This window comes from Nothoprocta perdicaria, unplaced genomic scaffold (genome assembly GCF_003342845.1).
Source record: "Nothoprocta perdicaria isolate Ctin4 unplaced genomic scaffold, notPer1 scaffold_308, whole genome shotgun sequence".
Taxonomy (NCBI): domain Eukaryota; kingdom Metazoa; phylum Chordata; class Aves; order Tinamiformes; family Tinamidae; genus Nothoprocta; species Nothoprocta perdicaria.
In genome coordinates, this window is record NW_020455542.1 from 381,969 (window position 1) to 407,190 (window position 25,222).

General features: G+C 45.7%; 1 protein-coding gene and 1 long non-coding RNA gene across 3 annotated transcripts in view; one reads left to right on the top strand and one right to left on the bottom strand.

Annotated features, from left to right (window-relative positions):
* ANTXR2 (ANTXR cell adhesion molecule 2) overlaps nt 1-8,290 on the top strand; it is a 101,403-nt gene extending 93,113 nt beyond the window's left edge. For both annotated transcript variants that reach the window (XM_026042559.1, XM_026042560.1), the window contains exon 17: nt 6,394-8,290. In XM_026042559.1, coding sequence (XP_025898344.1) covers nt 6,394-6,432 — 39 coding nt within the window. In that variant the 3' untranslated portion in view covers nt 6,433-8,290. The remainder of the gene's footprint in view (nt 1-6,393) is intronic.
* The window catches only part of LOC112950095, a 73,252-nt gene that overhangs the window by 31,493 nt on the left and 16,537 nt on the right, over nt 1-25,222 (bottom strand). The gene's annotated exons all lie outside the window — the stretch shown is intronic.

A 25,222-nucleotide genomic window follows, 5' to 3' on the forward strand; every position in this document is an offset into this window, starting at 1 on the left:
TTTATAAAGATTTTTGAAAAGATACACCTATATAAACTTCACGTCAGTTGTATGCTGCGGCTTGTCAATGGGTATTTATGAGGTGAGCATAATATTTGAACCGTTATAGCAGTGAAATACATCCCATGCGGAAGAGCTAGTAAAGCGGCACAGGAATGTTGATGCTGGTGGAATCTGAATGCCCGGGAGATGGGCGCGAGTGACACCTGCTCTGGTTGGTGCTGCTTCATGTGCCAGCTGTAGCCGGGCAGACGGGTGCTCTCGTGCCCAAGCGCTGCGGCGCGGCGGGGCTTGGCTCCATGGACTGGCACAGCAGCCAGCGTGTGCCGCTCTCTGCTGCTGCTGGATGCTTTGCTGTGGGGTTCCCAGTAAGGAAACACCTACTACCACTGAGCAATCGCTACAAGACTCTGAGGAAGGTGTTGCCAGCACTGTCATCTTGGCACCTCCTCTAAATTGCTGCCATTTTTGCTCCTTTAGAAGGTCATTTTGTTGTCATTGTTGCAAATCAGTCTGCAGGTCATGAGCACGTCTGGGAGTTTATTATCCCTGGTAAGCTCTGCTTTGGGAGTTAATGATTCTAAAGAGGTTTGGAAAGCAGGAAATTACCTGCTGCCTTGTATTACAGCAAAGAAGAAAAGGGTTTTGCAAGCCAGGCCTGTATGGGAAAGGCTACTGGGAATAACTTGGGAAAGGCTGCTGGGAAGAACCTGGCACACTCAGTTTTGACCTCTTGTAGAGAGGCAAACTGCTGGATGGGTCACAGGGAAAGAAAGTTAACAAGAAATGAAAGTCACAAGAAATAAGATCAGGTGGACCAGATTCCCATCTGATCGTCAGAACTGCATCAGTGGTCTCAGCAGACTCTAGGGGAGAGTTGTAGCAAGAAGACAGCTTTCAGGAGGATGACAAATCTGGGATAACAGGGATGAAGCCAACAGAGATGAAAGTTGCTCTGATAATATTGTGAAGATAGGGCCAATGTAAATGGCACTGATAAATACCTGTTTAGGAGTGACATTCCACATACTTCTCTTTCCTTGTGGCTATGTGGGCACTGATCGGCTGGATGGGAGAGCACAGAGCCCCTGTGTGCCACATTAGTACAAGTGCACGATTGTCACTTTCTGCTGATCTGTCAGGGACCAACAGTGGAGCATCTTGGTCCTCCGAGCCCCCAAAGAGCCAATCTTTTAAGAAGTTGTAATAGTAATGAGACAACCATTCTGGACAACCACAGCTGGAAAGGCAACTCTGGAAAAGGCCATGTTCTTACCCTAGCTTGGATGCTGAGCTGCTCAGCAGTGGACAGGGAATGTTTTGCTATACAGTTATCAGCACGTTATCATGTGCAAGGCACGTGTGTGACAAAGCACAAGGTGCTGAGACAGCCCAGCACCAGCTGAGTGGATGGAAGCTGTGACCCTTCCATTTCCAGATTCCTTCACTTTACAGAGAGCTTCATCTGCTCCTGAATTACTCAGGAATACTGCAAACAATGGCTGTCCATCTTTGCAGCATGAAACCGTTTCCCTCAGGAAACACACTGTTAGTACTTGCTATATTACTGCTTTACTATTTACTACTACTGTTACTGTGGGCACTTGTACCGTGGAAGGCAGCCTTGGCAGCGGGGCGTGGGCCAGGCTCCAGGGGAGTCGGTGAAGTTTCCTCCACCAGTGCTACGTTACAGACCTTTGGAAAGCAGCGCGTGTTTGTCCACACATGCAGACAGACTAAGACACTCTTCAGGTCTGTCTAGCCAATGTCAACAGATGTGTTCCAAGCTTAAGGCACGCGCAGTCCAAAAGGGTTTCCACCACCAAAATGCCACGTGTTTTGTTCCAGCTGAGCTGTTTCCACAGCAGATCACACTGGAGGAGGAAACAGGGCAGTTTCAGCAGGCATCTCTCTTTTGCACTGCCACATGAGGCCCTATCCTGCAGTCTATTATGAGTGTTCAGTTCCCTTGAAATTGCCTCCTGAAAGCAAGCAAGTCTATCTTGATTCCCCCCTAAGTTACAAAGAACTTGTGTAAGATATTCAACAACATAACAAATCAGTTCCATGTATCATTAAAAATACTCTTTCTGGGTACAAACCTTAGCCCTAGACCCCTCTCTGCCTCTCTTTTGTTTTTAATGATTGTCATATCCTTCTCCTGTAGCATCTTTTAGCAGTTAGTTCAGATTTTTTTTTTCTTGCTGAATCTGGGGCATTGAGACAACTCCAATATCCCACAGGCAGATCATGGAACGCTTGCATAACTCACGCTTTAAATTCCTCTAGCCCTAAAACCCTATTTAGTCCAATTTTATACTGACTACATGTTGGTAGTATTCAAGTTTATGTTCCAGTGATTTAGAAGGCATGATACATCCGGATTCAAATTGGTTGTATTGATTGTTTAATTGAGGACAAGGACGCGAGTCTAACTTTAAGCCCCCAAACTGGCAGATCATGGTAATACTGCAAGGATGGTGGTAATTCATCAGTTTTATTAGTTTCATAGAACAAGCATCTCTGCTTTTAATTCTGCAGGCTAAAAATAGCCCGATGAGTCTAATTTTTTAGGTAAACAGTTTTTCTAGTAAAGTAAATAGTGCTTTTAGCAAAGATTTGATTAATTGGAAATAAATGTAATATTCTGTTGCCAAGAGCTGATCTTAATCATGAAATAAATATCCCTACATAGGAAGTTGTGACTTAGTTTAGGGAAGCAACCTACACACTAGAGAATGATTTGCCCCAAGGCAGCTTGCTCTAGGACAGCGTTGGTTACAACACAACCTGATTTCCAGTCCATGTGCACTGCGCGCCGCACTGCCTGGGTACAGCGCAATTCATGTTGAACGGAACTGAAAACGAGTGTTCTGTCTGCGAGCTACTTCAGTTTGCCCTTCTATAACGTGGGCAGTTTAACATGGCACTTACATGGCCTCATTTGTACATAAGGCACTATCTGTTATTACCCACCACGGACGTCACAGGGAATGTTAGTAGCTAATATTTCTTAGCTGCTCTGAGACTCGCCAGTCAGTGGTGCTTTACATGTCCTAAATAAACCTCGGGGCGCCATTAGAGTGGGGTGCCCCCCTGTGTCCTGCTGAGCAAAACGGTACCACTCCAAGAGAGGGGACTTAGGAAAGGATGACATACGTGACCCGAACTGGGGCACACGGAGAGCACGAGAGGGCTGCTGACAAATATGCCTTTCTTATTTTTACTAACAAATAATACCAGTACAAGTGTATATAGCAAGTGTTTAACGGCAAGAGAGCGATGGGAGTTTGGAGCCTTTTACGTTGGCTCTAATGCTTCCTGCTAATGCATTTCCTGTGCAGGTGTGTAGTTACACACCTTGTCGCCTTCCCTTACCGAAAGGCACGGGCCAGTCCCTGCTACGCCGGCACGCCGTATTTGCTGTTATGTGAATGACGGCACAGCGCTCCTGACCTTCCGATTAATTAGCACTTTCAGTGTGTTTTCCAACATCCTGATTTCAGCTCCATCTTCTGTGAACATCATATTATCCACAAAAGATGCCTTATTATGGGGGAGGCTTTGTTTGCATTTGACATCTCTTGGTATGCTTTAAAAAAAAGAACAAAACAAAAACAAAAAAAACCCCAAAAAACTAATCCAAGTAAAACTGCCGCTGCAGAAATTGCAGAACTCTGAATATCAAGCATATATCCAATACATTCACAAACTCAAGCCTTAGGGATCTAACTCAGAGTTCGGCTTCCAAGAAGCCTCCTGCTCAGGCCGGGCCGTTGGCCCTTGAGTTGAAGTCACCTCCCACTCAAACTCTGCAGTCCCTACGGAGCACTTGCTGGGTGCCCTGGGGCACAGGGGAGGCCCAGCCGGCCCTGCTGCTTCCTGCTCTGTCCCACAGCCCCTCTCACCTGGCATGGCTGCTAAACAAAAAAACTAACACTACATTGGGCAAATTCCCACACAAACATAACAGATATGCATATATGGGTCTATGTTTATAAGTATTTATTCAATACCTAATTTTATTTCATTTGCTTCATTATATTTCCTTACTTGAAAGCAATTTGAGGAAATGTTCTAGTCGAAACTGTTTGATCTAGACTACCAGAAGGGAAAACACAAAAAATGAAGCTGTAAGCTAGAAGAAAAATCACAACAGGTCCTTGCAACCACCTTTGAACAATTTCTCAAAGGTGGAAGAGAAGGCATGTTTTGAAAAGAAAAATATATTTTTGTTAATTGCAGTAAAATCTGTCCCGGATAACTCAAAAAGAAATTATTTTTAAATTTTGAAGTTCCACAATTTCCAGAAAGAGCTAAAAAGAGCTAAGAAAACAACTCACCGTAACATAGTGCACTTTCTGACTTGCTGCAGTCAGGTCTAGAAGAGCAGATTTTACTTTGAGTTATCATTCTAGGCCTCAGCTAAAATGCCGGACCACCCAGCTGCCTTCCAAGTGAAAACTGAATGCAAATACCAGAATAATTAACAGTCAAATAATTTGCCTAAATTCATATGAATTCATGCCCTGGTGACTATGTTTAAACAAGTGTGAGAAAGCTATGAACAGAAGCAGAGCTTTTGTAATGAAGGGGAAATTGCAGTATTAATTGCTTCATCTAAGACACCCTGGGACTCTCTTGTTGGCTATCTTCTGCAAGTGTCTTGTGATGTCTTGTTTTTGGGTAAGTGGTACCACACTTGGATAGAAACCTCCTTGTTGCCCTTGCTTAACATGAGCTTGGCTGTCAGCAGTGCTTGACTTGCACGGTTTGGGGTTTTGTTTAAAGCTCCAGAAACACTTTACTGCTTCTACAGAATTTCTTTGGATACATTCATTTCAGAAAAGCAACGTAAAGGCACATCAAGCTGTGTCGTGCCTTTCTGCTTTGTCTTTAACGGGATCTCTTAGTTCTCCTGCTCTCTCTCTCTGCATCTCTTGCACAGTTATAATCCAGATGGGTGGCAGCTAGAATTACTACAGTTACTCCATGCATGTATGCAGCACCCCTTCTATTTAATTATATGTAGTTGCTAGGAGGGAGGATCCTTACAAGAGAAGTCTGCAAAAAAGCCCATGGTCTGCATCCTTGCACCTGTGTTTGACCTATAGAATCCAGCTCCTTTTATGCCAGTCAAGGGCAGGTGTCTACGGAGACTTGCTATAGTAACACAAGTAACACCATAGGTAAAGAGCCCTCCACAAATACTGTTAAAACATCTGCATCAAATTGAATGTACAAAGGTAACATGAAATTCAGGCCTAATGTCTTTTGATAGCACTATAATCTCTTAGGTTAATAAGAAAGCAGTACTTGTCCCTCAAACATATATGTTTAAAAGAAGAAAAAAGACTTAAAGCATAAGCACTTCTATCTACTCCAAACAATTTGCTTTGGATCATCTTTTAACATTCTCTGTTATGTTGCTTCAGGGATGCCAGAATTTATTAGAAATATTCAGGCAGGAAGCAAAAAGAACAGAAAAAAAAATAAAAACCACAACTCCTTTCCTCCTACCTACACATAAAAAGGCTTAAACCATCTCCTAACAAAGACAACTTGCAAGCAAAACCCCTCTAAGCTCTGTGAAACGTGTACACCTACCTACCTTTGAAAAATTTCCTGCTCCTTTCCACATCCATACATAGCCATATATACAACAGGCTACTATAAAAATACTAGTGTTAATGTGCCTCCAGACAAGGGGAGTTCTGCCTCAGCTGCCATAGGGCAATGTGAGTATCTGGGTCAGAGAGCCAGCCCTACCACCCAGGTACGTGGTACCCTACGGTAGCCTCTGCTGAGTGAGTCAGTTTATGGACTCCTTCGTGGCCACGCAGACCGCGATTTTGTAGTACACAACCCGCTCACATGGAAAGCCTTTGTAATTAAGAAATAACCTCAAGACAAAGCATTTAGCAAAGACACTAACTTTAACAGTAGCATTTGCAGAGTTTCCTCAATATTTCAAAGACTTCGGAGAAGTCCAAACCTTTCGGACTTTTGGAGGTCCAAAAGGGACCTTTGGAGGTCCAACAAGAGTGCGGTATACTCAGTGATTATCCAAAATCAACAAAAGGGGTATTGATATCAAGTTCACTACTAGATTTGTTTCACACCTGGCTATACCAAAAACAGTCAAAATTCACCTAGACCCACTTCTGGAAGAATGGTATTCCCTGATACCCCCAGGGAAGCCATTTTTTCCTCTTGATGCACAGAGATTCCAAGAACGTAAGAAAGGCACCTTATAGATATGGAACCCTGGTTATTGCCAATAAAACCACCTTTATCTGCACTGCACCGCGGTACTGTGCTGTACTGTACATACTGTACTGTGTTGTTTGCTTCAGCCACCACTAAGGGCTTCTCTCTTTCTTCCCCACTCAGGGCCGATGCATTAACTTCACCAGAGTTCAATCTCAGTAAAGAAGGAGAAGAGGATCCCAGGAGAACCTGCAGCCACATTGCCACTTCTCAAGCAGCCAAAGACGCCCGAGCACGTCCGCGAATTGCTTGGATCATCGTCAAGCCTGAGCTTAGAAGGTTTCTCCGTTCCCCTCTTGCAGGAGGCCGCGGGGCTGTCCCCAGCTCTTGCCTCTTCCCACGTTACGTTAACGCCCTGTGATTCGCAGCAGTGACAACAAGGGCAGCATTGACTTGCATGCCGACGCTTTTGTAGAACACGCAGCACGCGCGCGCGCGCGAGGAAGGATGCAGACAACCAAAGATGCTAATTTTTTAATTTTTTTATGAATTTTTAAGGACTACAGATTCTCAGGACGCAATGTGCTTTCAGCGGAGATGCAGAGTTTCTCAGATGCAAAGACGGCACGTGTTATTTAAATAGGCCTATTTAAATAGTCCCTATATAAAGGGACTATTAGCCATAGGCGAAGGATAAAAATTCCCACCAGGCTAAGCAAATGCAAGAGTTCACTGCCTTACAGCGATGTCAGATCACAAAATCCTTCTGAGTCTCCCATCGCATCGTGCCTTACGGGAACCTTCTGACTGGAAATCTTGTCATTCTAACACTGAAAAGTGCACACGCATGACAAAATGTAGACAGGGTGCCTCAAGGTATTGGTAGCAAGCAAGACTTTGCCCTTTAGTTTTTGAAGACACCTTTCTTTCATTATGCACCCGGGACAGGAAGAAAATTAATAGAGCGTTATTCCACAGGAAGACAGCCTGTAACCAGAGATCTTGAGCGGAGTTTGAGGGACTGATGCTTCAAGACCTTGACACTGTGGCTGGTGGTTTTTTCCCCTTTCCTGCATTCAAAGTTCAGTAGCGCATAAAACATCATCATCTATAAACATACCTAGCAGTAGTAGGCTTATGTATTATTTTTTTTAGATTAAAAAAAGCAGTAGCCACTAAGCTGGTATCTCAGGGTTTTTTTCCCCCCTAAATCTCCAAGGGCTCTTCAGCGTCACAAGCCAGCAACTCTCTTTGCATGAGAATTTCAAAGTTTAATTAATATAATTAAAGGCAACAGCAAGCAGCAGCCTGTGAAGATTTTGCTCATCTTTTTTATGCCTTTTGACATTGAATGACCTATTACTGTATGTGCATTACTCGGTTTTCGAGGGGGCACTGAGCATTGGTTGAGATTCAGCAATGGAAAAAGACCTCCTTCCATCAATTTAGAAATTAGATTTACGGGAGTGCCGGCCATCACAAAACATTGACAATGTATGTATTATAATTTTTTAGAAAAACCAGTGTCGTGTCACGTCGACGATGCCAAATTATGTTAGCGTGAGCGGAAACACTGTGGGGGAGGAAGGAGGGAGCAGCTGAAGAAAAAGGCTCAAATGATCCAGTCACTTTCGATACTGTACTTCAGATGCAAAATGGATATTCGAGTCGAAACCTGACAAAGCGCGCCCGCTTTGATGGGAACTGGTATAGACAATGACCAGTGGCTGGGTCAGTGGGATGTCTCTCTGCGAGCAGGGAGGCTTATCAAATGACACTAAAAATAAGTTCAACAACCATCACATTTGAGGGGAAAAGGCGAACATTTCACATTTGGTGGGCACAAATGTGTGCAAGATGGAAAGAGCAATGTGGAGCGTCCTGGTCTAATTATCTCCTTTGTGCTCTTCATTGAAATCGCAAGGGACATAAATAATTCTTTTGGTCGATGTCCAAATTCGTGGCACTGCCCAAAGAAGCCTTTACATATATCTACTCGCTTACATCTTTTGCTTGAGTTTATTTATGTCACTGGTAGCCTCGTCAACAACCCTGTGTGCACATTAGACTACAAATAAAACAATTACCTAAGTTGCTGTGATGTTTTCATCTTCATCCTTCCCCCTTGTATCTTCTTCACACGTTAAACGTTAATTTTTGCAGCTACGCAGTCTCCCTCGCTACCAGCTCTGCCCCAGAGAGCACCTTCTCGTGGCCTCACGTGGCATGCCAGGGCAGCATGTCACTGCCTAACTCGGGGGCTTCCCACTCTTCCACAATTATTCCAAACACATCAGACACGCTGGTACGTACAATATGGAGCATTAGGAATGGAAATAGAACAACAAAGTGCCCAAAGAGATCGCTGTTGCATGCAGCCTCATTCCCACTTAGATACCATTGGCCTTCGGTTTGGAGTGCTTTGCAGCACGTGTGTGCTAAAGGCTGATTTTATTCGTGCAGACCAACTACCAGCACGGCTTTCAGTCATTTCAAGCCTTTGATAAAACCTTGGGGTATTGCCTGGCTTAGCTCAAGGTGGAGACCCAAACACTAAGACCCTTTGTGACTTGGGTCACGAAGACCCAATTGCTCCTGTAGCGCTCCTCGGGATACCGGATGAGGACCAGCAAAAATACTACACTCCTCAGACACCACATTAAAATCAGCTCTCTTTCCTTATTTTTCCTCCCTTTTTAATGTAAAGCCGCACTTCCTTCTGCAAAATTGTCAGTTTGTATTTGAAGCAGCGGCTTGCATAACATAGAAAAAACACGCAGATGCAGAGAAGGTTTTTCCCTCCCATATATCTGCCATCTCTCAAAGAATATTTGTAACAAGTATAACCACAGAAATACAAATTCCCTAATAATCCTTTGCTCTCTATAGCTGTCTATCCATATTCATTGAAAACACTGTGAAATGTGCAATTTTTCATGGAGTGGCTGATACCAAGCAAAAACGGATTTCAGGCATCTACACGGATTTCCACTTCTAATTGCCACGATATTACAGTATGTTACACTCTTCACTTAGTGGAAGGTAACACCCTAAGATTTTCATTAACGTACAATGTGGAATATCTGTCACAAATTATTTAGGGGGCAAGAGGCATAGGGTAATAATAGTTTAAAATCCCATGATTCAGAATGACACAAATTAAGAATTATTTGGCACAAGAGCTTAAAATACTTGAGAATAATAGAATCAGTAGGTTTATATAGCATGACTCTTGCACAATTTAAAACTGTACATGTCTCCTTCTGTTAAGACCATACATGATATGTTTTTTGTATCTGTTATACTCTGGGTAAGAAAAGCAGTAGTGTCTTGAAAAAACAAATGAATAAGAAGAGAGATCTAGAAAATTTCCTCTGTAGCAGTATAGAAAAAAACCCAAAAAACCTCATAGTTTTGAAATGGCTCTTTAAGAAGATACTTGCTGTTATTTCAGGATCTTATTTCTGAGCCTAAAAAAGTCCAAATACAGATGAGAGCATATCTCTAGGCATCAGGTACTGTGATCCTTTACATGTTAGCTGGATCAAAGTCACTTGTTCAGAAGAGAAATCTCAGAAAATTTTAGGAGAAAGTGTGTAAATCCAGGGTTTCCTTGCCAAGAAGAAACCTCCTTTCCCAGGAACTAAACTGCTCTGCCTGACTTTCCCTTCTGTGTCAAATGAGTGGTTAGTCGCAAGTAAGCAGAGCACAAGACTGTCCTTCTAAGGCGATCACTAAAAATATATCCCATTTTCCATGTAAGTCACACTACGGTTTGGAGGCTTTCATCAGTCCTTGCATGCTTGGGTTTCTAAAGAGCACAGGGCATATAAAATATGTACTTTTTCGTCAAAGACAGAACCAACTTGGTTATTTTATATTGTAAACAGCAAAGTTAGCATAGAGCAAAGAAAAGAACGAGCCTAAAAAAAACCCCTGCTGCCTGGCAATTTTAAAATTTAAAAAAAATGGCTGGAGAGAGGAAAATAAGAGTAATTTATCTGGAGCTGTATATTATTCGACCGATCCATAAGTGCCTGGTATTGCACAGGCACTGCAGCACCCCTGCTCTCCACGCAGCAGAATGAGCAGCTCTGCCTCGGCGCTCGGGAGCGGCGCGCACTCCGCTCGCAGACCCTTCGCGCTCGCAGCCTGCCGGGGACGCGCAACACGAGGCTGGCTCGTTACGGGCTCCCCCAAATGAAGCCTCACTGCATTCCCACACCGATGCTACCAGCTACAGGGCACCCTGCTGCAGACACGGTGCAAGGGAGCCCAGAAGACCTGAGGTGCTGGGAGAACGCAAAGCTGCCAGGCGCTGCAGGGCTCGGGCTCACACAAATGGCGCTGGAATCCCCTTACCCTGCTGAGATTTCGCAGAGCTCCTTTCGCTTGCCCATCATGGCAGAGCAAAATCTACCTCGTCGCATACAAGAACATCACCAAGAGGAAAAATACACCGGTGAAATACCTTTTTTTCTTTTTTTTTTCCCTAATGAACAATGTGCAGAACATGCAGAAACATTGTGAGCTGGTCCTTGAGGAGCTTCAGTTGTGACTGAGAGGAAATGGGATTTATATCAATGGGAAAGGGCATCGTGAGCAACAGAACTTCCCAAATCCGACAAGGCTGGTTTTGTTTTACAGATTTTGATAATAGGAGGATCTAATTCACTGAAGATAACACAAAACAAAACGGAAATGAATTTTTTAAGTGTTCATCTTCAGTCAGTTTTTAATTTAACTAGACCTACCGCTTTCACCAGACATTAATCTGTTGGGCTTAAATAGCATGAGACAGGTCGGGCTGATCTCTGTAAGGTGAAAGGTAAGGGAATTTTCTCAAGTGCCACAACGCAGGTTCATTCCAAGCTACAAATGCAGCATGAAAACCCAGCCAGCCTGCTACAGATTCATGCTGCTATTTTTCCTCCAGGAAATCTCTGGGCTGCGTTCCTCCTCATCTACCTAGTTTAGGTGAGGTCACGCTGCTGAAGCCTTGCAATGGGCCAGGGCTGCCGATGCGATCCTCACTGTTCGGGGTCTTTCAGAGCAGGAGGCAGCGCTGGGTTTAACCGGCTTGGCCAACGGCACCTCGTGCGAGTCACCCACACGCACGGCCCTTCCTAGAGATCTCGAGAGGCCACAAACACCCCGTTCTCCAGTCTCCTCGGGATTAGCAGTGACACCAGGCTGCGCCGCCCACCGCTCTCGCTTCTAAGCACGTCCTTACGGTGCAAATCACGTTGACGTATTTAAAAATAAATAAATTAAAAAAAAAGGTTAAAGTCCCAAGCAGGGTAGATGCCCCCTTTGGTACTTCTGCCCTCAATGCAGGAAAGAACTAAAGGAGTTTGCTTGCTGCTGTTTTAGCTCAAACCTATCTTCCAGCTGGGGGAGAATTTCCTCTCTTCTTTGGGCCTGTATTTCATGGCAATCAGGGAGGTTAAAGGAACAGAGCGCTATCAATGAGGTCTTTCCAGGTGGGCAAAGCCTGCATTTTATTCAGCAATTACTGACTGCTGCCTCTCGACTAAAATAACACTGGCCTTCTGCAGAACAGTTTTCTTTTTTTCTAGCTCATTGGGAAGCAGTGAAGGTGCCGTCACCATCTGCCTTTAGATTTTAGCTCGCTCAAACTTCTCACTCGTGAGAGAAGCCTCTGAAGAGAAATTTGGAGACTGAAGGTGACAGTGTAGGGAGGAGAGAGGGCAGATTCCAACACCTCCTGCTCGTGCCTCTCACTTGCTGCAGGATGTGTCCCATCTCCCATCAAGCTTTAAGGATGCCCTGGAATGTTTTGCTAGGGAAGAAAAACTGACACAGAAGTCGTGGTCCTGAGAACGGCCAATGCCTGCGGTCGAGGCAGGTAAATTGCCAAAGATGCTGAGAGTGTGAGGTCCTATTCAGACCTAGCCACTGAGTACTGCATTTGCACATATCATCTGAGTGAGGTTCATAGGCAAGACTTATGTGGGTCCTGTGGCCCAAGCTCCTGAGGATGCCTTATCCCATTCACATGCACATGTCATTGATTTATAGGCTAAAAGCCCACTCACATCACCGGGATTTAAGCATGTGTATACAGTTAAGGATTCATTTCTTTTCCTCTCTCCGTAGTGGCAAGCACGTGCCTGTATTTTGGGAGCAAATTCAGAGGAACAAATCTTGGCAAAGGCCTGCTGACTCTTCTCCAAGCTATGGCCCCTGGCTTGGAAAGCCTACCAAGGCCCAGAGGATCTAGCAAGAGAAAATAAAAAGTGGTGGGAGAAGGGATATAACATTAACAGTATCTTGATTTAAATATACAATAACCTGATTGAGATGAGGGAATAAATTACAGGGTAACTTTCTGTAGAAGCTACAACTAAGTGTTTAAAGATATCAATACTTCCTTTCATGAAAGAAGACCAGCCAGAGCTGTCTCCAATGGTCTTGTCAGAGCGAGAGGGTAAGATTTGCCCTTGTCTTCAGGTGTAAGAAAAGGATCCAACTCTAGGAGCTGACTTTGAAAGTGGCACCATTAAAATGACAGGAGGCAGATGTCCAAGTGATGTAGAAAAAATATACCAAGAGAAGAAAAGCTAAAGCAGGTAGAAATGTACTTATCCAGAACTTAGGAGCTTAGGCAAGTGAAGTAAATGTTACATTTACTAATGAGTATCTCCCAAATATCTCTTGTGCTGTTATAAAATTATTTTATGTCAAAATTCCTAGTAAGAGCCTTATTAGACCTGGCATGTACTATTTTATTTCAAAAATCTGTTTTGCATTGGCTCAATTAAAATTGTTATATATTTTTGGGTCTTATGTAGGTGCCATCTGTTTAACAGTACAAATGGGCCCTGTGATGCACTTGCAAATTTTCTGCTGCAATAATTTTTTTAATATAATGAGGGACTTCAGATATGAGAAAGTGCCTATAGTTAGTGGGTTTTTTTTTTTTTTTGGCAGTAAACTTGCAATGATTCTTACTGTGTTATAGGGATGGCTCCGTATCCTATGGAAAAGCAAACAGTTGATCTACATGTTTGCACCAAAGCCATATTATTTAATTCACACTTATTTTTTCATTTGCTTGTTCTGCCTCAATTTGTAAATAAGCTCGTTTTTCCAAACTGGAATCCATAGGATTGCTCTCAGCTGGTTCCATATGCCTGTATGCTGCTGCCTTCCACTGAGTTCTCCAGACTAAAGGCTAGACGCGATTTAGTTCTCTGGACTAAAGGCTAGACCCAAGTCTACCTGAGAAAGGGGCAAGCACCACACGCTGGCAGCACCTGGTCCCACTGCCTCAGGACAAAGATCTGCATTTATTTATTTATTTATTTATTTATTTATATCTTGCTACTACGTCCAAAGCACCAAAATGCTGCCTCCAACCACAAGCTGCAAGAAAGCCCCAAAGCCAGCCCCATTAGTCTCAAATTGTGCAAGATTCCTCATTGCCTTTTGCAGGGGAAGGGTGTTCTCAATGAAGCCCTGCAGCTCCTTTTGAAGCAGTCTGTTTTGCTCTGGAGCCAAGAGAGGGATGTCAACTTTTTCAGACCTATGTAGAATTACTTTTTGACTCCTAGAGTGGATCCAACTGGGCAAAGTGCTCAGCTATGCCCAATGCTCTTTAGGCAATGCAGCAGGAGAGGCCTCTTTGAGAAAACCACAGATCAGAAAGGGAAGGGCCTCAGCACAAACAGGTCAGAAGCACTGCAGGTCTCAGCTCTCTCTGAAAATGTGAAAAAAAAGTGTTTTCCTTCCCAAGAGCCTGCTGTTAGGGAATGTTCTGGTGAGCATCTATGGACAGCACCAATTCTGACAGCTTCTGGGCGCTCCTAGAATAGAGCCTTCCATAAGAGCAGGAAGGAAAGAAGTAGCAAGCTTTTATAATGTCAGGTTCTTTCTAAGACACTGGCAGAGAAATGTATGTGCTTGAAACACGCTCCCTGTCTATCGATTCTACTTAGGAAACCGGTATCAACTACCGAAAGTTTTCCCCTTGACAAAGTCACTTGCACAGAAATTACTAGAGACTACAGAAACCAGGTACCGAAGCAGTCCTTGCCACCTGAAAGAGCAGCAGGGTGAGGTTCCTTCTCGCTCTAGACAAGCTTCTGACAGCACAGGACATCCTCAAACATCTGGTCCGACTGTAATGCCATAGCACAGCACTGGATTTACAAGGTAGTTACAAGCTAAAGCAAAGACCACGCACCACGAGGCCCTCCTGAATCCACAGTGAGCATTTAACACACCATTGCAGGTGGCCTTAACCCAGCACCTCTCCACATTATCCATCCACTCCACAATTCCTCGGTACTTAGGACAGCTGCACAGGACATTGTCCACACCCCAAATAAATTGTAGCTATCGACTGAACTGTGAACCGCTGATTAAATTATGTAGTTTAGCCAACCTGCGTGGGCAAAATTAATTGAACTACAAAACTGATGGGTTCAGTGTTACCTTGTTGGAACGGGGAGGCTGGGCTATGTAATGCCTGATCTCCTCTTATTCGATTAGGCAAATTAGGAAACAACAGTGTGAAATGCATTATTGTACTAATGCGACATCCAAAATGAGAATCTCATTAGAGCTCTGGCCTCAATGCTTTTTATTTTGAGTCCACATAGGCTGAGGAAGAATGAACAGGCCAGAAGTATGTATTGTTTTTTTAAACTATGGTAGAATTATCCAGTAATAAACAGCACATTAAGAATAGGCTTTAGTCACTGGAACCTGTCCTTATAAAATATATCTCTATGCTTCTGCAGAAATGTAATGTAAGCGGAACTGGCAATGGGAGGAGATGCCCGAGGTAGATGAGGATGGGGCCAGAGCGTGTTTTCTGTTGACCCAAGTTCACATAGAGGAAAAATGCTGCATCAGAGAAAGGAACACAGAATTACAGAATCACATAATAGTTAAGGTTGGAAGGGACCTCTAGAGCTCATCTAGGCCAACCCCCCTGCTCAAGCAGGGACGCCTAAAGCATGTGGCACAGGGTGGCATCCAGGCGGGTTTGGAAGATCGCCAGAGAAGGAGACTCCACAATCTCCCTGGGCAGCCTGTGCCAGGGCTCTGCCACCCTCACAGTGAAGAAGTTCCTCCTCACATGCAGACGGAACTGCCTGTGTTGCAACTTACACCCATTACCCCTTGTCCTGTCACTGGCCACCACTGCAACTTACTGGAGGTGCCTGCGCTGCCCTGCGGCCCCGAGCTGGGCTCCCACAGAGGGTGCGCCGGGAAGGCCGCGCCGCGTCCGCGCTGTCCCTCCGGGACAGGCACCTCTGGAAGGAAAGGCTTGAATCCAAGGTCACTCTGTAACGCTGGCGGAGAACAAACACATGGTGTAAAAGTAAAACAACGCTACGCTTCCCATGTAAGAGGGTTTTATGAGAAGAGCTGGTTCAGAGATAAGTTGGTAAAGGGTCACTTCACAATATAGCCCTTTCAAATTGCAGCTCAAACTCAGAATTAATTATCCTTTCACTGTCTGGGGTTTTCTTTTCTTCTTTGCTTCACATTAACCACAGCTGAAATTATTTTAAAGCAATGATCTTGAACGTCATGTCCTTCAGCCGGCCCTGAAAATCCATTTTCTATGGAAAGCCTCCTTTCTCTTCCAAGATTTCTGTTAGTCCATAAAGCTCATCAAGGCTCTGGTTCTCTAGAGGTGTCAGATGCTAGAATAATACCCAGGTGTCTGCTTGCTGGAGCAGTTCCAAGGCACTTTATTAGCATGAATAGGCCAATTTGAAAGCAGTTTAACTCCTTCAGCTTCCAGGGATATTCAGCATGTGTCCTGCAGCAGCAGGAGACTTGGCGCATGGGCACAGTCACAAATATAGCGACAAATTACGAGCCATCAAGTTGGGAGATAAAACCAGAACATCAAGGGCAACACAGATAGACAGAGACGCACCAGCTGGACAAAAGAGAATATTGTTTCATGCCGTTACACCTATGAAAAACTGTCTTTAAGGCTAGACCTATTCAAAAGCTCCCACACTCCATCAGAAATGCGTCTTTTCTCCCATTCTGTTTTAAATGCAGCACAGAGTGGACAGTCCCAAATCAAATCAGCCTGTACAGAGAGCAAGTGACTGTGGATTTGGGACTTGTCTTTAGGTTTGAAGTCAAACCTGCCTCCTTGCCTGCATAAATTATTCTGTCTGCTATCATGGAAACCTTAGCTTTCTGTGCCAGCATTTTCCAGTGGTGCTAAGTGAAGTTCAGATACACGCAGAGGCCTCACAGGTACCCTGGGATTCTTGTTGGGGCGATGCTCTTAGTTGGTGTTTATATTAAGAACAAAAACAAAGACAAAAAAACCCACCTCAGGATAGTCAGAGGTATTTGACCAAAGCTTAATGCTGCAACTTGGAAACAAGGGGACTTCATCATGGACATCAGCTCACAGCCGAGCTGGTGTAAAGAGCCCTGGAAAACCACTCCCTATGAGCTCCACAACTCTCAAGAGTGGAAATGGTTCCGTCCCCCAGAGACTGGCCAACATTTGAGGCAGGGGACTGGTTCCTTAGTGCCCTTCCTGGCTAAGGGCTTGCTAGCGGAACGGCTGGCTGCCCGAGATGGATGGGGCACCGGAATGGGAACAGTCTGACGTTCAGCTACAGCCCCTGCAGCCCAGACGGCCAGCAGGCTGGGAGGGGTTTCCTAAGTGCCTAACAAATCTCCTCCGTCTTCAGGCTCATCTTGCCAAGGAGAAAAAATGTTGGCACTGGCCATCACTGCAATACATTAGATGCAATAGCTGGTGAGGAATGTCACACTTTCCTGCCACTGAGACATATTCTGAGCGTTGGCACAACCTATGGTCATCTGACTAAATGCAGCCTGGAACAAAAGAAATGGAGATGCAGCTTAGCTGTGGGATGCTTAGATGTGTGATCAGGAACTACGTGGCTGAGGCCACTTGTGGCTAACACCAATAGCTTGGTATCTAGTATCCCTACACACTGCTGTTTCCCTTGTGTGTTTTCTGCAGGATAAGGAATAGGTATACTGAAAGATGAAACACTCACATGCAGCATTTCCTAGTCATCTTCTGGGACCTCATTCCTGAGTCTATAAATGGGAGATGAATCCTGACAGATTTTGGCCAAGCTAAGATGCCTCTGCTATTATAAACGGGATGCAGTATACGTAGGAGGGAGACACTTCAGATGCCTCTGTGTATTTGGATATCTCCAACAGAACTTCAGCAGAGACAGGTTGCTACCAAACACAGGTGCCTAAAAGGGCCCTAGAGACACTTTTGGTCAAATAAGCCTCTAATGCTTACAGCTTCCCTGTTAAACAGGTCTCCTGATTCTTAATTTTCCCAATCAGCTCACTAGAGTTTCCATCAAGGGCTTAAGAGTTCCCATGTTCTGAGTCACGGGCTTCCCATTCACTTCCTGTGCTGCCAAGCAGGTCATTATAATGCTCCTACACCCACAAGTGCCTCCAAGCAGGAGTTGGGGGGTGCAATTCCTCCTGCAGGGTGTCATCTGCCATATGGTAACCCAAAAACCCACGCGAGAGGCTCTCCTCTCTAATGCAGGAGCAGCACTCCGACTTGGAAGTCAAGCTGCTGCGCCTCCTCATGTTAACATTTCCGAATGCAATAACCCTGCAACTGCAGCGCTTCTTCATGCCTGGCATCAGCTGGAAGCCTTGTGTCCTGGATCAAGGCTTGCTTATGGTGCCCTTCCCTCCCAGGAAGTTCCCTCCCAGGAAGGAACAGTTTTCCTAAGGGGTTGATCTGAAGGTCAGCTAAATGGGTGCCACCCAAGAACATCCAAAGCAGCACCAGGAATGAAAATGCATCTTACTATTTTTAATAGTTCTGGTTGTGTACACAATAGAGCCAACAGTAAATAATACTATCCTTTATTTTCTTTCTTCTCCATATTCATTTTTATTAGCTATCATCAAATTTCTTGCTATCATTACTTGGATTCGCTAATGCAAACTTTAGACCCCTAGAGCATGGGGTCATTTTTGCCTAAAACTGTGTGATGTTACCAACATCTCGGGGCTTTTTTAAAGTCAGTCTCTTCCAACAAAAACCTAGGGGATTGACTAAGCTCTCACACTTTCCTTAGGAATAAACAGGAAGGGATAACCACAGTATCTTAGACACAGATAACCACAGTGTCTTAGGCACCACTGGGTGGTAACTGGAGGTAAATGTTGACCTTTTATGAATACTGTTTGCTTCAGCTGAAGACAGGCAGCAGGTGAATATGCGAGAAAGACTTTGTCATATTTAGAGTGTTAATTGGTCAAAAGCTCTCTCGGTGATTTTGCTATCAGTGCCAGCAAGTCTTGAGTGTTAATTGCTATGGAAGATGTGAAGACTGGTGGAGAACAAAACTTCAAATGAGTGAAAGGTAAATGCAGAAGTAACTGGGTGAAATTCCAGACTCAGTGAAGAGAGGCTAGATGTTAAGAGAGGTTGCTTTAGGTACAGGCTCAACCATCCGGGCGAGCCCATTTGCCTCACACCAATGCAGCAGGAGGGAAAGGGAGTTGTCGGCGGTGGCTGTCAGGAGACAAGTCCCTGCTGGCGCTGCCAGGGCCGGGCGCTCACGACCACGCTCGCTCCGGGCCGCGCGGCAGGCTGGGCCCGGCCAGCGCAGGGAAGGCAGCTGCAGGTCAGTGTCTGGCCTGCATCTCCCTGCCCACGTCGGGCAAGAGGGCCCTGTGGCCCGTGCGAGCGGCGCGGGCAGCAAGGCCTGTGCAAAGACAGGATGTCTCCCCAGGGCTTCAGAGAGGGGAGGCAGGGGCAGGGCTGGCGGGTTGTGTCCCCGCTCCAACCAGACAAGCAAGCAGCAGCAGCACAGGCACTGGGGATGTGAAGATCCTGTCATCACTCACTTAAAATAACAACTCTGAGCATATGCCCTTGGTTCTCTAGGAGCTAGAGATATCTTGGGCCCCTTTCTTAGAGCTCTGGGGATTTGCTTTAGGAAAAAAATCAGCAGGGCCTGTTAAGTCTAGAGCACATTTAGCAGAACACTGTATCCCAGGGACCCGGCCTCTTGCTCATCAGCAAAGGGGGATCAGTAACACCAGGAGAACAGCTGATAAGGAGTCTACATGGAAGAGAGCGAGTGCAGAGACCGGCCCATCACACCTGGTCTTCAGTGTTATACAGACAGGCTATTGCTAACTCTCGCAGTTAACATAATAGCCTAAGCATCCATATAGTCCTGGCTCCTGGTTCTAAGAGTGATGTAGGGCAGATAGCCCCAGAAGAAAATAAGAACACAACTGAAGGACGGTGCAAGTGTAAATGGCATTTTCCCTACATATTCTCCTATGCCACAACATTTAGCAGCTCAGGGATGCTCCAGTCCAAGACAAGGATTTTCATATAATAGCTTTGAAGATCACATGGGATTGGTCCCACCCTTTCACAATAGATGTTAGCTTTTCTTAACTATCCAACATGCAGAACTGGACTACAGAAAATAAATAATAAAAAAACAATCCCTCACCTTAAAAACAGCGTTCATTTAAAAGCAAATCTTTGTTTAAACTGCACAGTGCGCTACTTCAAAGACTAGAAAAAAAGCTGCAGACTGGAGTCACCAGGGACCATAACATTTGAGAACATTGTGAAATCCCTGTGGCAGTCCTGACAATTTTTAAAATCAAACAGTGTCTTACAGCATGAAACACAAGTTTCAACTGATGACACTACCCCTTTTATCCCATTCTTGATGTACATTTCCTAGAGGATGGAGGCAAGCAACTGCAGACCTTCCTCTAAAGGAGGGCTTTGCACCTACGCCATTAGCTGACAGCCTCTCCCTCCTCTTAGCAGTTGGGAGTTCCTCCTCATCCTCCTTTCAGTGATACTCAACAGCTTTGCACACAAAGCCATTTCCTTAAGGCCTTATTCTGAATGGACTTACATCCATGTACATAAATTAATGAGTCAAAGCTTTGCAAAGTAGGGTACGGACTAGAAGACGAATCTCTGCTACGCTCCTACCATGTCATCTGGTTTCTCTCTAAAGTCTCTATGTCCAGAATTGGAAATTTTGGTACCCATTGCAACTAACAACCCGCTTTGCTCTAGAGCTAGCTCTGCAGACTTGTACCTTTGCCGGGGTGGAAATGGAACGGTCGCTGATGCACCTCACAAGAAACTGCAAGTTGACAGAAGACGGAAAGATTTTTACTGCATAAGCAAGCTTTGAAGTCCTAGCTCAAAGAGAACAAACTACACACTGCAGAAGTAGCAGGTTCCTGATAAAAGAAATGACTTTTGAGACTGATCAGTGTGTAGGTCTTGTTTTCAAAAATGAAGAGATGTCTGAGAACTTCTGCAAGCACTGCCAAATCCCTGGGCACAGGGACCAAATTTTGTCCATCTTTACTACATCTGCATCCACCGTATGAAGAGGTCACCCGACGGTGCCAAGCCTCATGGCAATGCACTCTCAAGCTACACACACACGGACTGCAGGACTTTTCGGAGACTAGCCACTAAAATCTCCCCATCTGTAACTAAATCAAAGCAGCCGATGAAGAGGCTTTGCTCCTTCACATCACTTCCTCTGCGCAGGCCAGCTGGTAACCACCAAAAGTTCCATTTTTTAAAGTTTTATGGGGAGGCGTTATTTGCCACAGAGTGCTTGTGTCCAATCTCACCGCTATAACTCAACTGGAAGACTTCTAGTCATTTCTTTGGTTCCTGATAAAGCTTTAAACCCGCTAAAGCCTTCGGAAAGGAACCCGTGCCACCTCGGCTGTATTCCGGAGCCACACGGGAGCCAAAGCTGAGAGTGGCTCTTTGTGACCACTGAAAGCACCGGCACCTGCAGGCACAATTCAGAACTTCTCACTGCCAGTCTCTGTAGCTGCCCTATGTGACAAAACAAGCTACAAACACTTTGAGAGACCCATGGTGTGCAATTCTGACCCTGATCACCTAATAGACAGAGCCTCTTTAGCCTGCTCCTGCAGTACCCTGGATCCTGGATCAGCATGGATGGAATGTGAGGCCCTGTAAGAGCTTTGCATGTTTGCATGCTCTGCAAAGATGGGATCTGAGCTGGGGAGGCCTGAAACAGAGAAACCAGAGAGGCCGGTGCGGGCCGGCAACGCCTCTCCACCCTGCTGACCAGGGCTCAGGGAAGCAAGTCCGAACACTCGCCTTCTACATGATTTATTCCTGCCATTAATATTAGAGTTACAGGAAAACATTGCTCCTTGCCAGAGCATTACATAGGGCAAGGAGGCCAGTAATGCAGAGTGAGGAAAGAGCTGGCTAGCGTGAGGTTCCTGGAGCCGGGCTCTCCAGCACTGTGAGGAAAGCTGAAGCGTTCCAAAGAGTGAAAGAAAGTTCAAGCTCTGTGCAGCCCTGGGATCTGGAGCCCATTGCTGCTTAAGGGGGAGGAAAAGCTCCCAGCCCTGTATCACAGAGTCACTCTGAGACCCACGGGGATGACTTAACCGCAAAGGAAAAGCCCTTTCTCCAAACATGGCTATTTGAATCCCTCCCATCCTTCCTCACCCCTTGCCCCAGCTTTGACAGAGAAGCAGGTAACTCCAGAGCCGGACGATGGTGCCGGCAGGGAAGGTTCCCTTCCAGGACCACCACTGTGCTGGCTAAAAGCACCCACAGCATCCATCTTCCTGCAAACGCACAGGGCTGTAGGAAAGAGGTTTGCTTTCCCTGGACCTGGAAGCCTTTAAGAGAGTTGCCTGGACAAACCCAGTGCCATGTGAATTCACACTCCTTGAGCCCCTTTGATTTATATTTTGCTTTGTGCTACAGAGCTACTTCAACCAGCAGCTGAAGTTTAAAGAGGACTGGCTTAAAAGGTAAACATTTCTCGCAGCTTTCTCATCAAATACATTAAATATAGTCATAAAAAAAAAAAAGCCCCACAATATTTTCTGTCTTTGCTGAAAGATGACGTCTTCCTTGCCTTAAGCTGTGCCAGATTACTCATAAACCTGGACCATATGCCACTGCAATTTACTGATGGGCCCAAGCTGTTTTGGTAGATAGAAAATCCGAAGGGATTAGGGAGGCTCGATCCACATCCACGCTGAAAACAGAGCAGTGGTGGTGGGGCAGCTGCTTGCTCTCTTTGCTCGGTCCCAATTTAGGTCAGGAGCCAGCAGAAGTCCCAGGCGTAACATGGGGGACAAGCCGGGCGGGGCCCCAGCGGCCGCTGCCACCGGGCTGCTCGCCCTTCCCTGCTGCTCCGTAGCCTCCCAGGGCTGGCCACAGCCCTGGGATTGGGCCCCCTAGCCTGGGGCAGCATTTGCTTCCCAAGGAAAGAACGGAACAGTTCACCTGGGCATACTGCCTGATGGGAGGGCCCCTCCAGGGTTACCCAAAACAGAGGTATCCAATTTGGTGCCTAGGTTCTTCTCAGTGAGGCTGATGCTCACATTAAAGACCAAGCGACATACGCAAGCCGCTGATTCAAGAAAAGCCTGTGCACCACCTAGTAGTGCACATCACTACCTGTGACCATGCTGCCTCCTAACAAATTCACTGCAATTTCTCCCTTTCCTGTCTTTTCTTAAATTTCTTCTCCCCCAAGTGAAAGGACCAGGTGCTTGCTTGTAGCTCCCCCACCATCCCCGTATGGTAGCAGGGAACTAACAAACATTGTAGGGAGCATAAAGGGACCCTGGAGTAAAAGAAACTGAGTGTGAAAATCCCATGTTTCCCCATGAAGAGCATTACTGTGCCGCATGCTTACTCTGCTTTAGATGTTAAACCAAAGTAACCTCAATGTCTCTTCAGAATATTCCTCCCCTTGGTGTAATTCGTGACTGCAGCCTCTCATTGCTGCAGAGCTCCTTGTGATCAGCAGGCCCTGAACGAACTGCCCAGCTGCTAGAGCCAGCAGACTGCTCTGCTAAGCACGGGGGCTTTGCACCCTCGCTTGGCATGAGCTGCCCTCAGTGAGCACAGTTAACACCCTACTTAGCACCAGGACGTGCAGCTGAGTCTGGCCATTTTTATTTTAACTAAGAGGTCACCATTTTTACCTTGCATTCCTCATCTTGATGGTTGAAACACATCAAGAAATACAGAACTGCCCCTGCCAGGCTTCAGAGGAAGGTGTGACAGAGGCTGCTGGCTAAGGCTGCGACCGGGAGACTCCCGAGCTGCCGCCGTGGGCAGGGTGAGGCAGCTGCAGGCTCGCAGCTGCCTTGCTTGGCTGCAGCCTCCCCTCCCACAGGCCCAGGGCCCATGCGAGTGCTCCGCGCCTCCACGCTCTGATGTGCAGGGAGGAACCAGCACAAGGACCCATCCCGCCCACTGCTCGGGCACGGCGACCTTGATCCTCCTCCTCCTCACACCGGTGGAACTGCACGAATTCCGGCTGTGTTGCTCTTACTTTCTTCAGGACCAATTTACACTGTGCCCCATCTGCTGGGGGCTGCTGCTAAGCACTGGCCCTGAATCCCTCTGCTGCTAAAACCCCCTGGCATCACTCTGGCCAAGTGAAGCACCTACAAGGTTTTGTGCAAATGAGCCCCCTGCACGCAAGCTACGAGTTGCTACAAGCTGTCCACGGTACCATGGGACGAGAAGGGCCCTTATTAACAATCTGTTTGCTCTTCCACGCTTGTCCTTTTTACGTTGCTTAGCCCGGGCTGTGTCCCCATGTGACCCTGCAACACACACGACTCCTCTCCGCGTCCGGGGTGGCCAAGAGTGAGTGCTGCTGCTCCCACTTCCCATGCCCAGATGTGCCATGCAGATGGGGTTTGCAGGAAGGGACGAGCTTGGCTGATGCTGACTGTTTATAACTTTTATTAAACCCATTTTCTGTTTCTAATTATTATAATAGTTCCCGAAAATATCGCCCATGGACTTGAAGTGTTTCGTTATTGTATGTTTTAATGAAAACTGGAATTACCCTGTGCTCAGTGCCACATGGCCCCACACAGCAATGAGGATACAAAATAATTTTTAAAAATTTATAGTGTACAAGATATATTTCCCATCTGTGGCAATGCAGTGGCTCCCAATTGCATTGAACATCATTATTTTAACAGCACCTCTTAAGAACAATTGGCTTAACTCCACAGGATGATTTTATAATGACCTGAGAAGTGTGTTGCAGTGTACACAAGTGTTGAAGATTAATGGCATCCAAGTGATACCAAAGCAAACAAGCTCTCCATCCAAAACCAAACGCTTTTATACTTCAGGGTGAATGCTCACAGCAATGCACTCGTGTGCAAAGTATTAATCCTATTAATACAAAGGGAAATCGTTTCCTTCTGGCATTTTGCACCAGCTCAGCTCCACAACCACAGCCACGACAGTAACAAAAACCTGTAGAGCTTCGAGCGCAGTATCTGCAGAGGGATTATTCCCTGGGGTAAGATTAGCAGTACCTTTTTTTATTCCCTTCTTCCCCACGAGTCGTTCTCTGTTACAAAGCAAAAAACACGAGCTGTGCCCGACTTAAAAATTGATTTTGGGACACAAGCCAGAGCAGATGGTTAGAAAAGCTAAATACCAATGATTTATTTCTTACCCTTTACGAAGCAATATTAGAGACAATGGACCTTATCAGAACAAATGAGAATAAACATGGGGATGCAGACTCAATAGAGAATTAACAACCAATGCTACCAGATTCTATTATGCTATGATTAATTTTCAAGTTGTGAAAGCACAATCAGCAAAAACCATCTCACTTTACCTAATGAAACCAGTGTCGGCTAGACAGTTTTGTGGTTAGTGCTCTGCCATTGGCAAGATACTTCAGCAGGGAAAAAATGCAGAAGATGCCAGGTGGAAAAGCAAGACAATCAGCTGGAAAAAAAAAGAAAACCCAAACCTCCAAACCAGAAGAACATTGCCACATGCTTAAAGTCTCTAAGAAACGGAGGCAAAAGGGATCTCACAAGGCAACCCCCGGAGATGCAAGCAGAAGCCTGTTGCTCCTTCCTTCCCACGCCTTCTAAACTAAATAACTGTCCTTCAGCCCCAAGCTTTCCACTAACAATG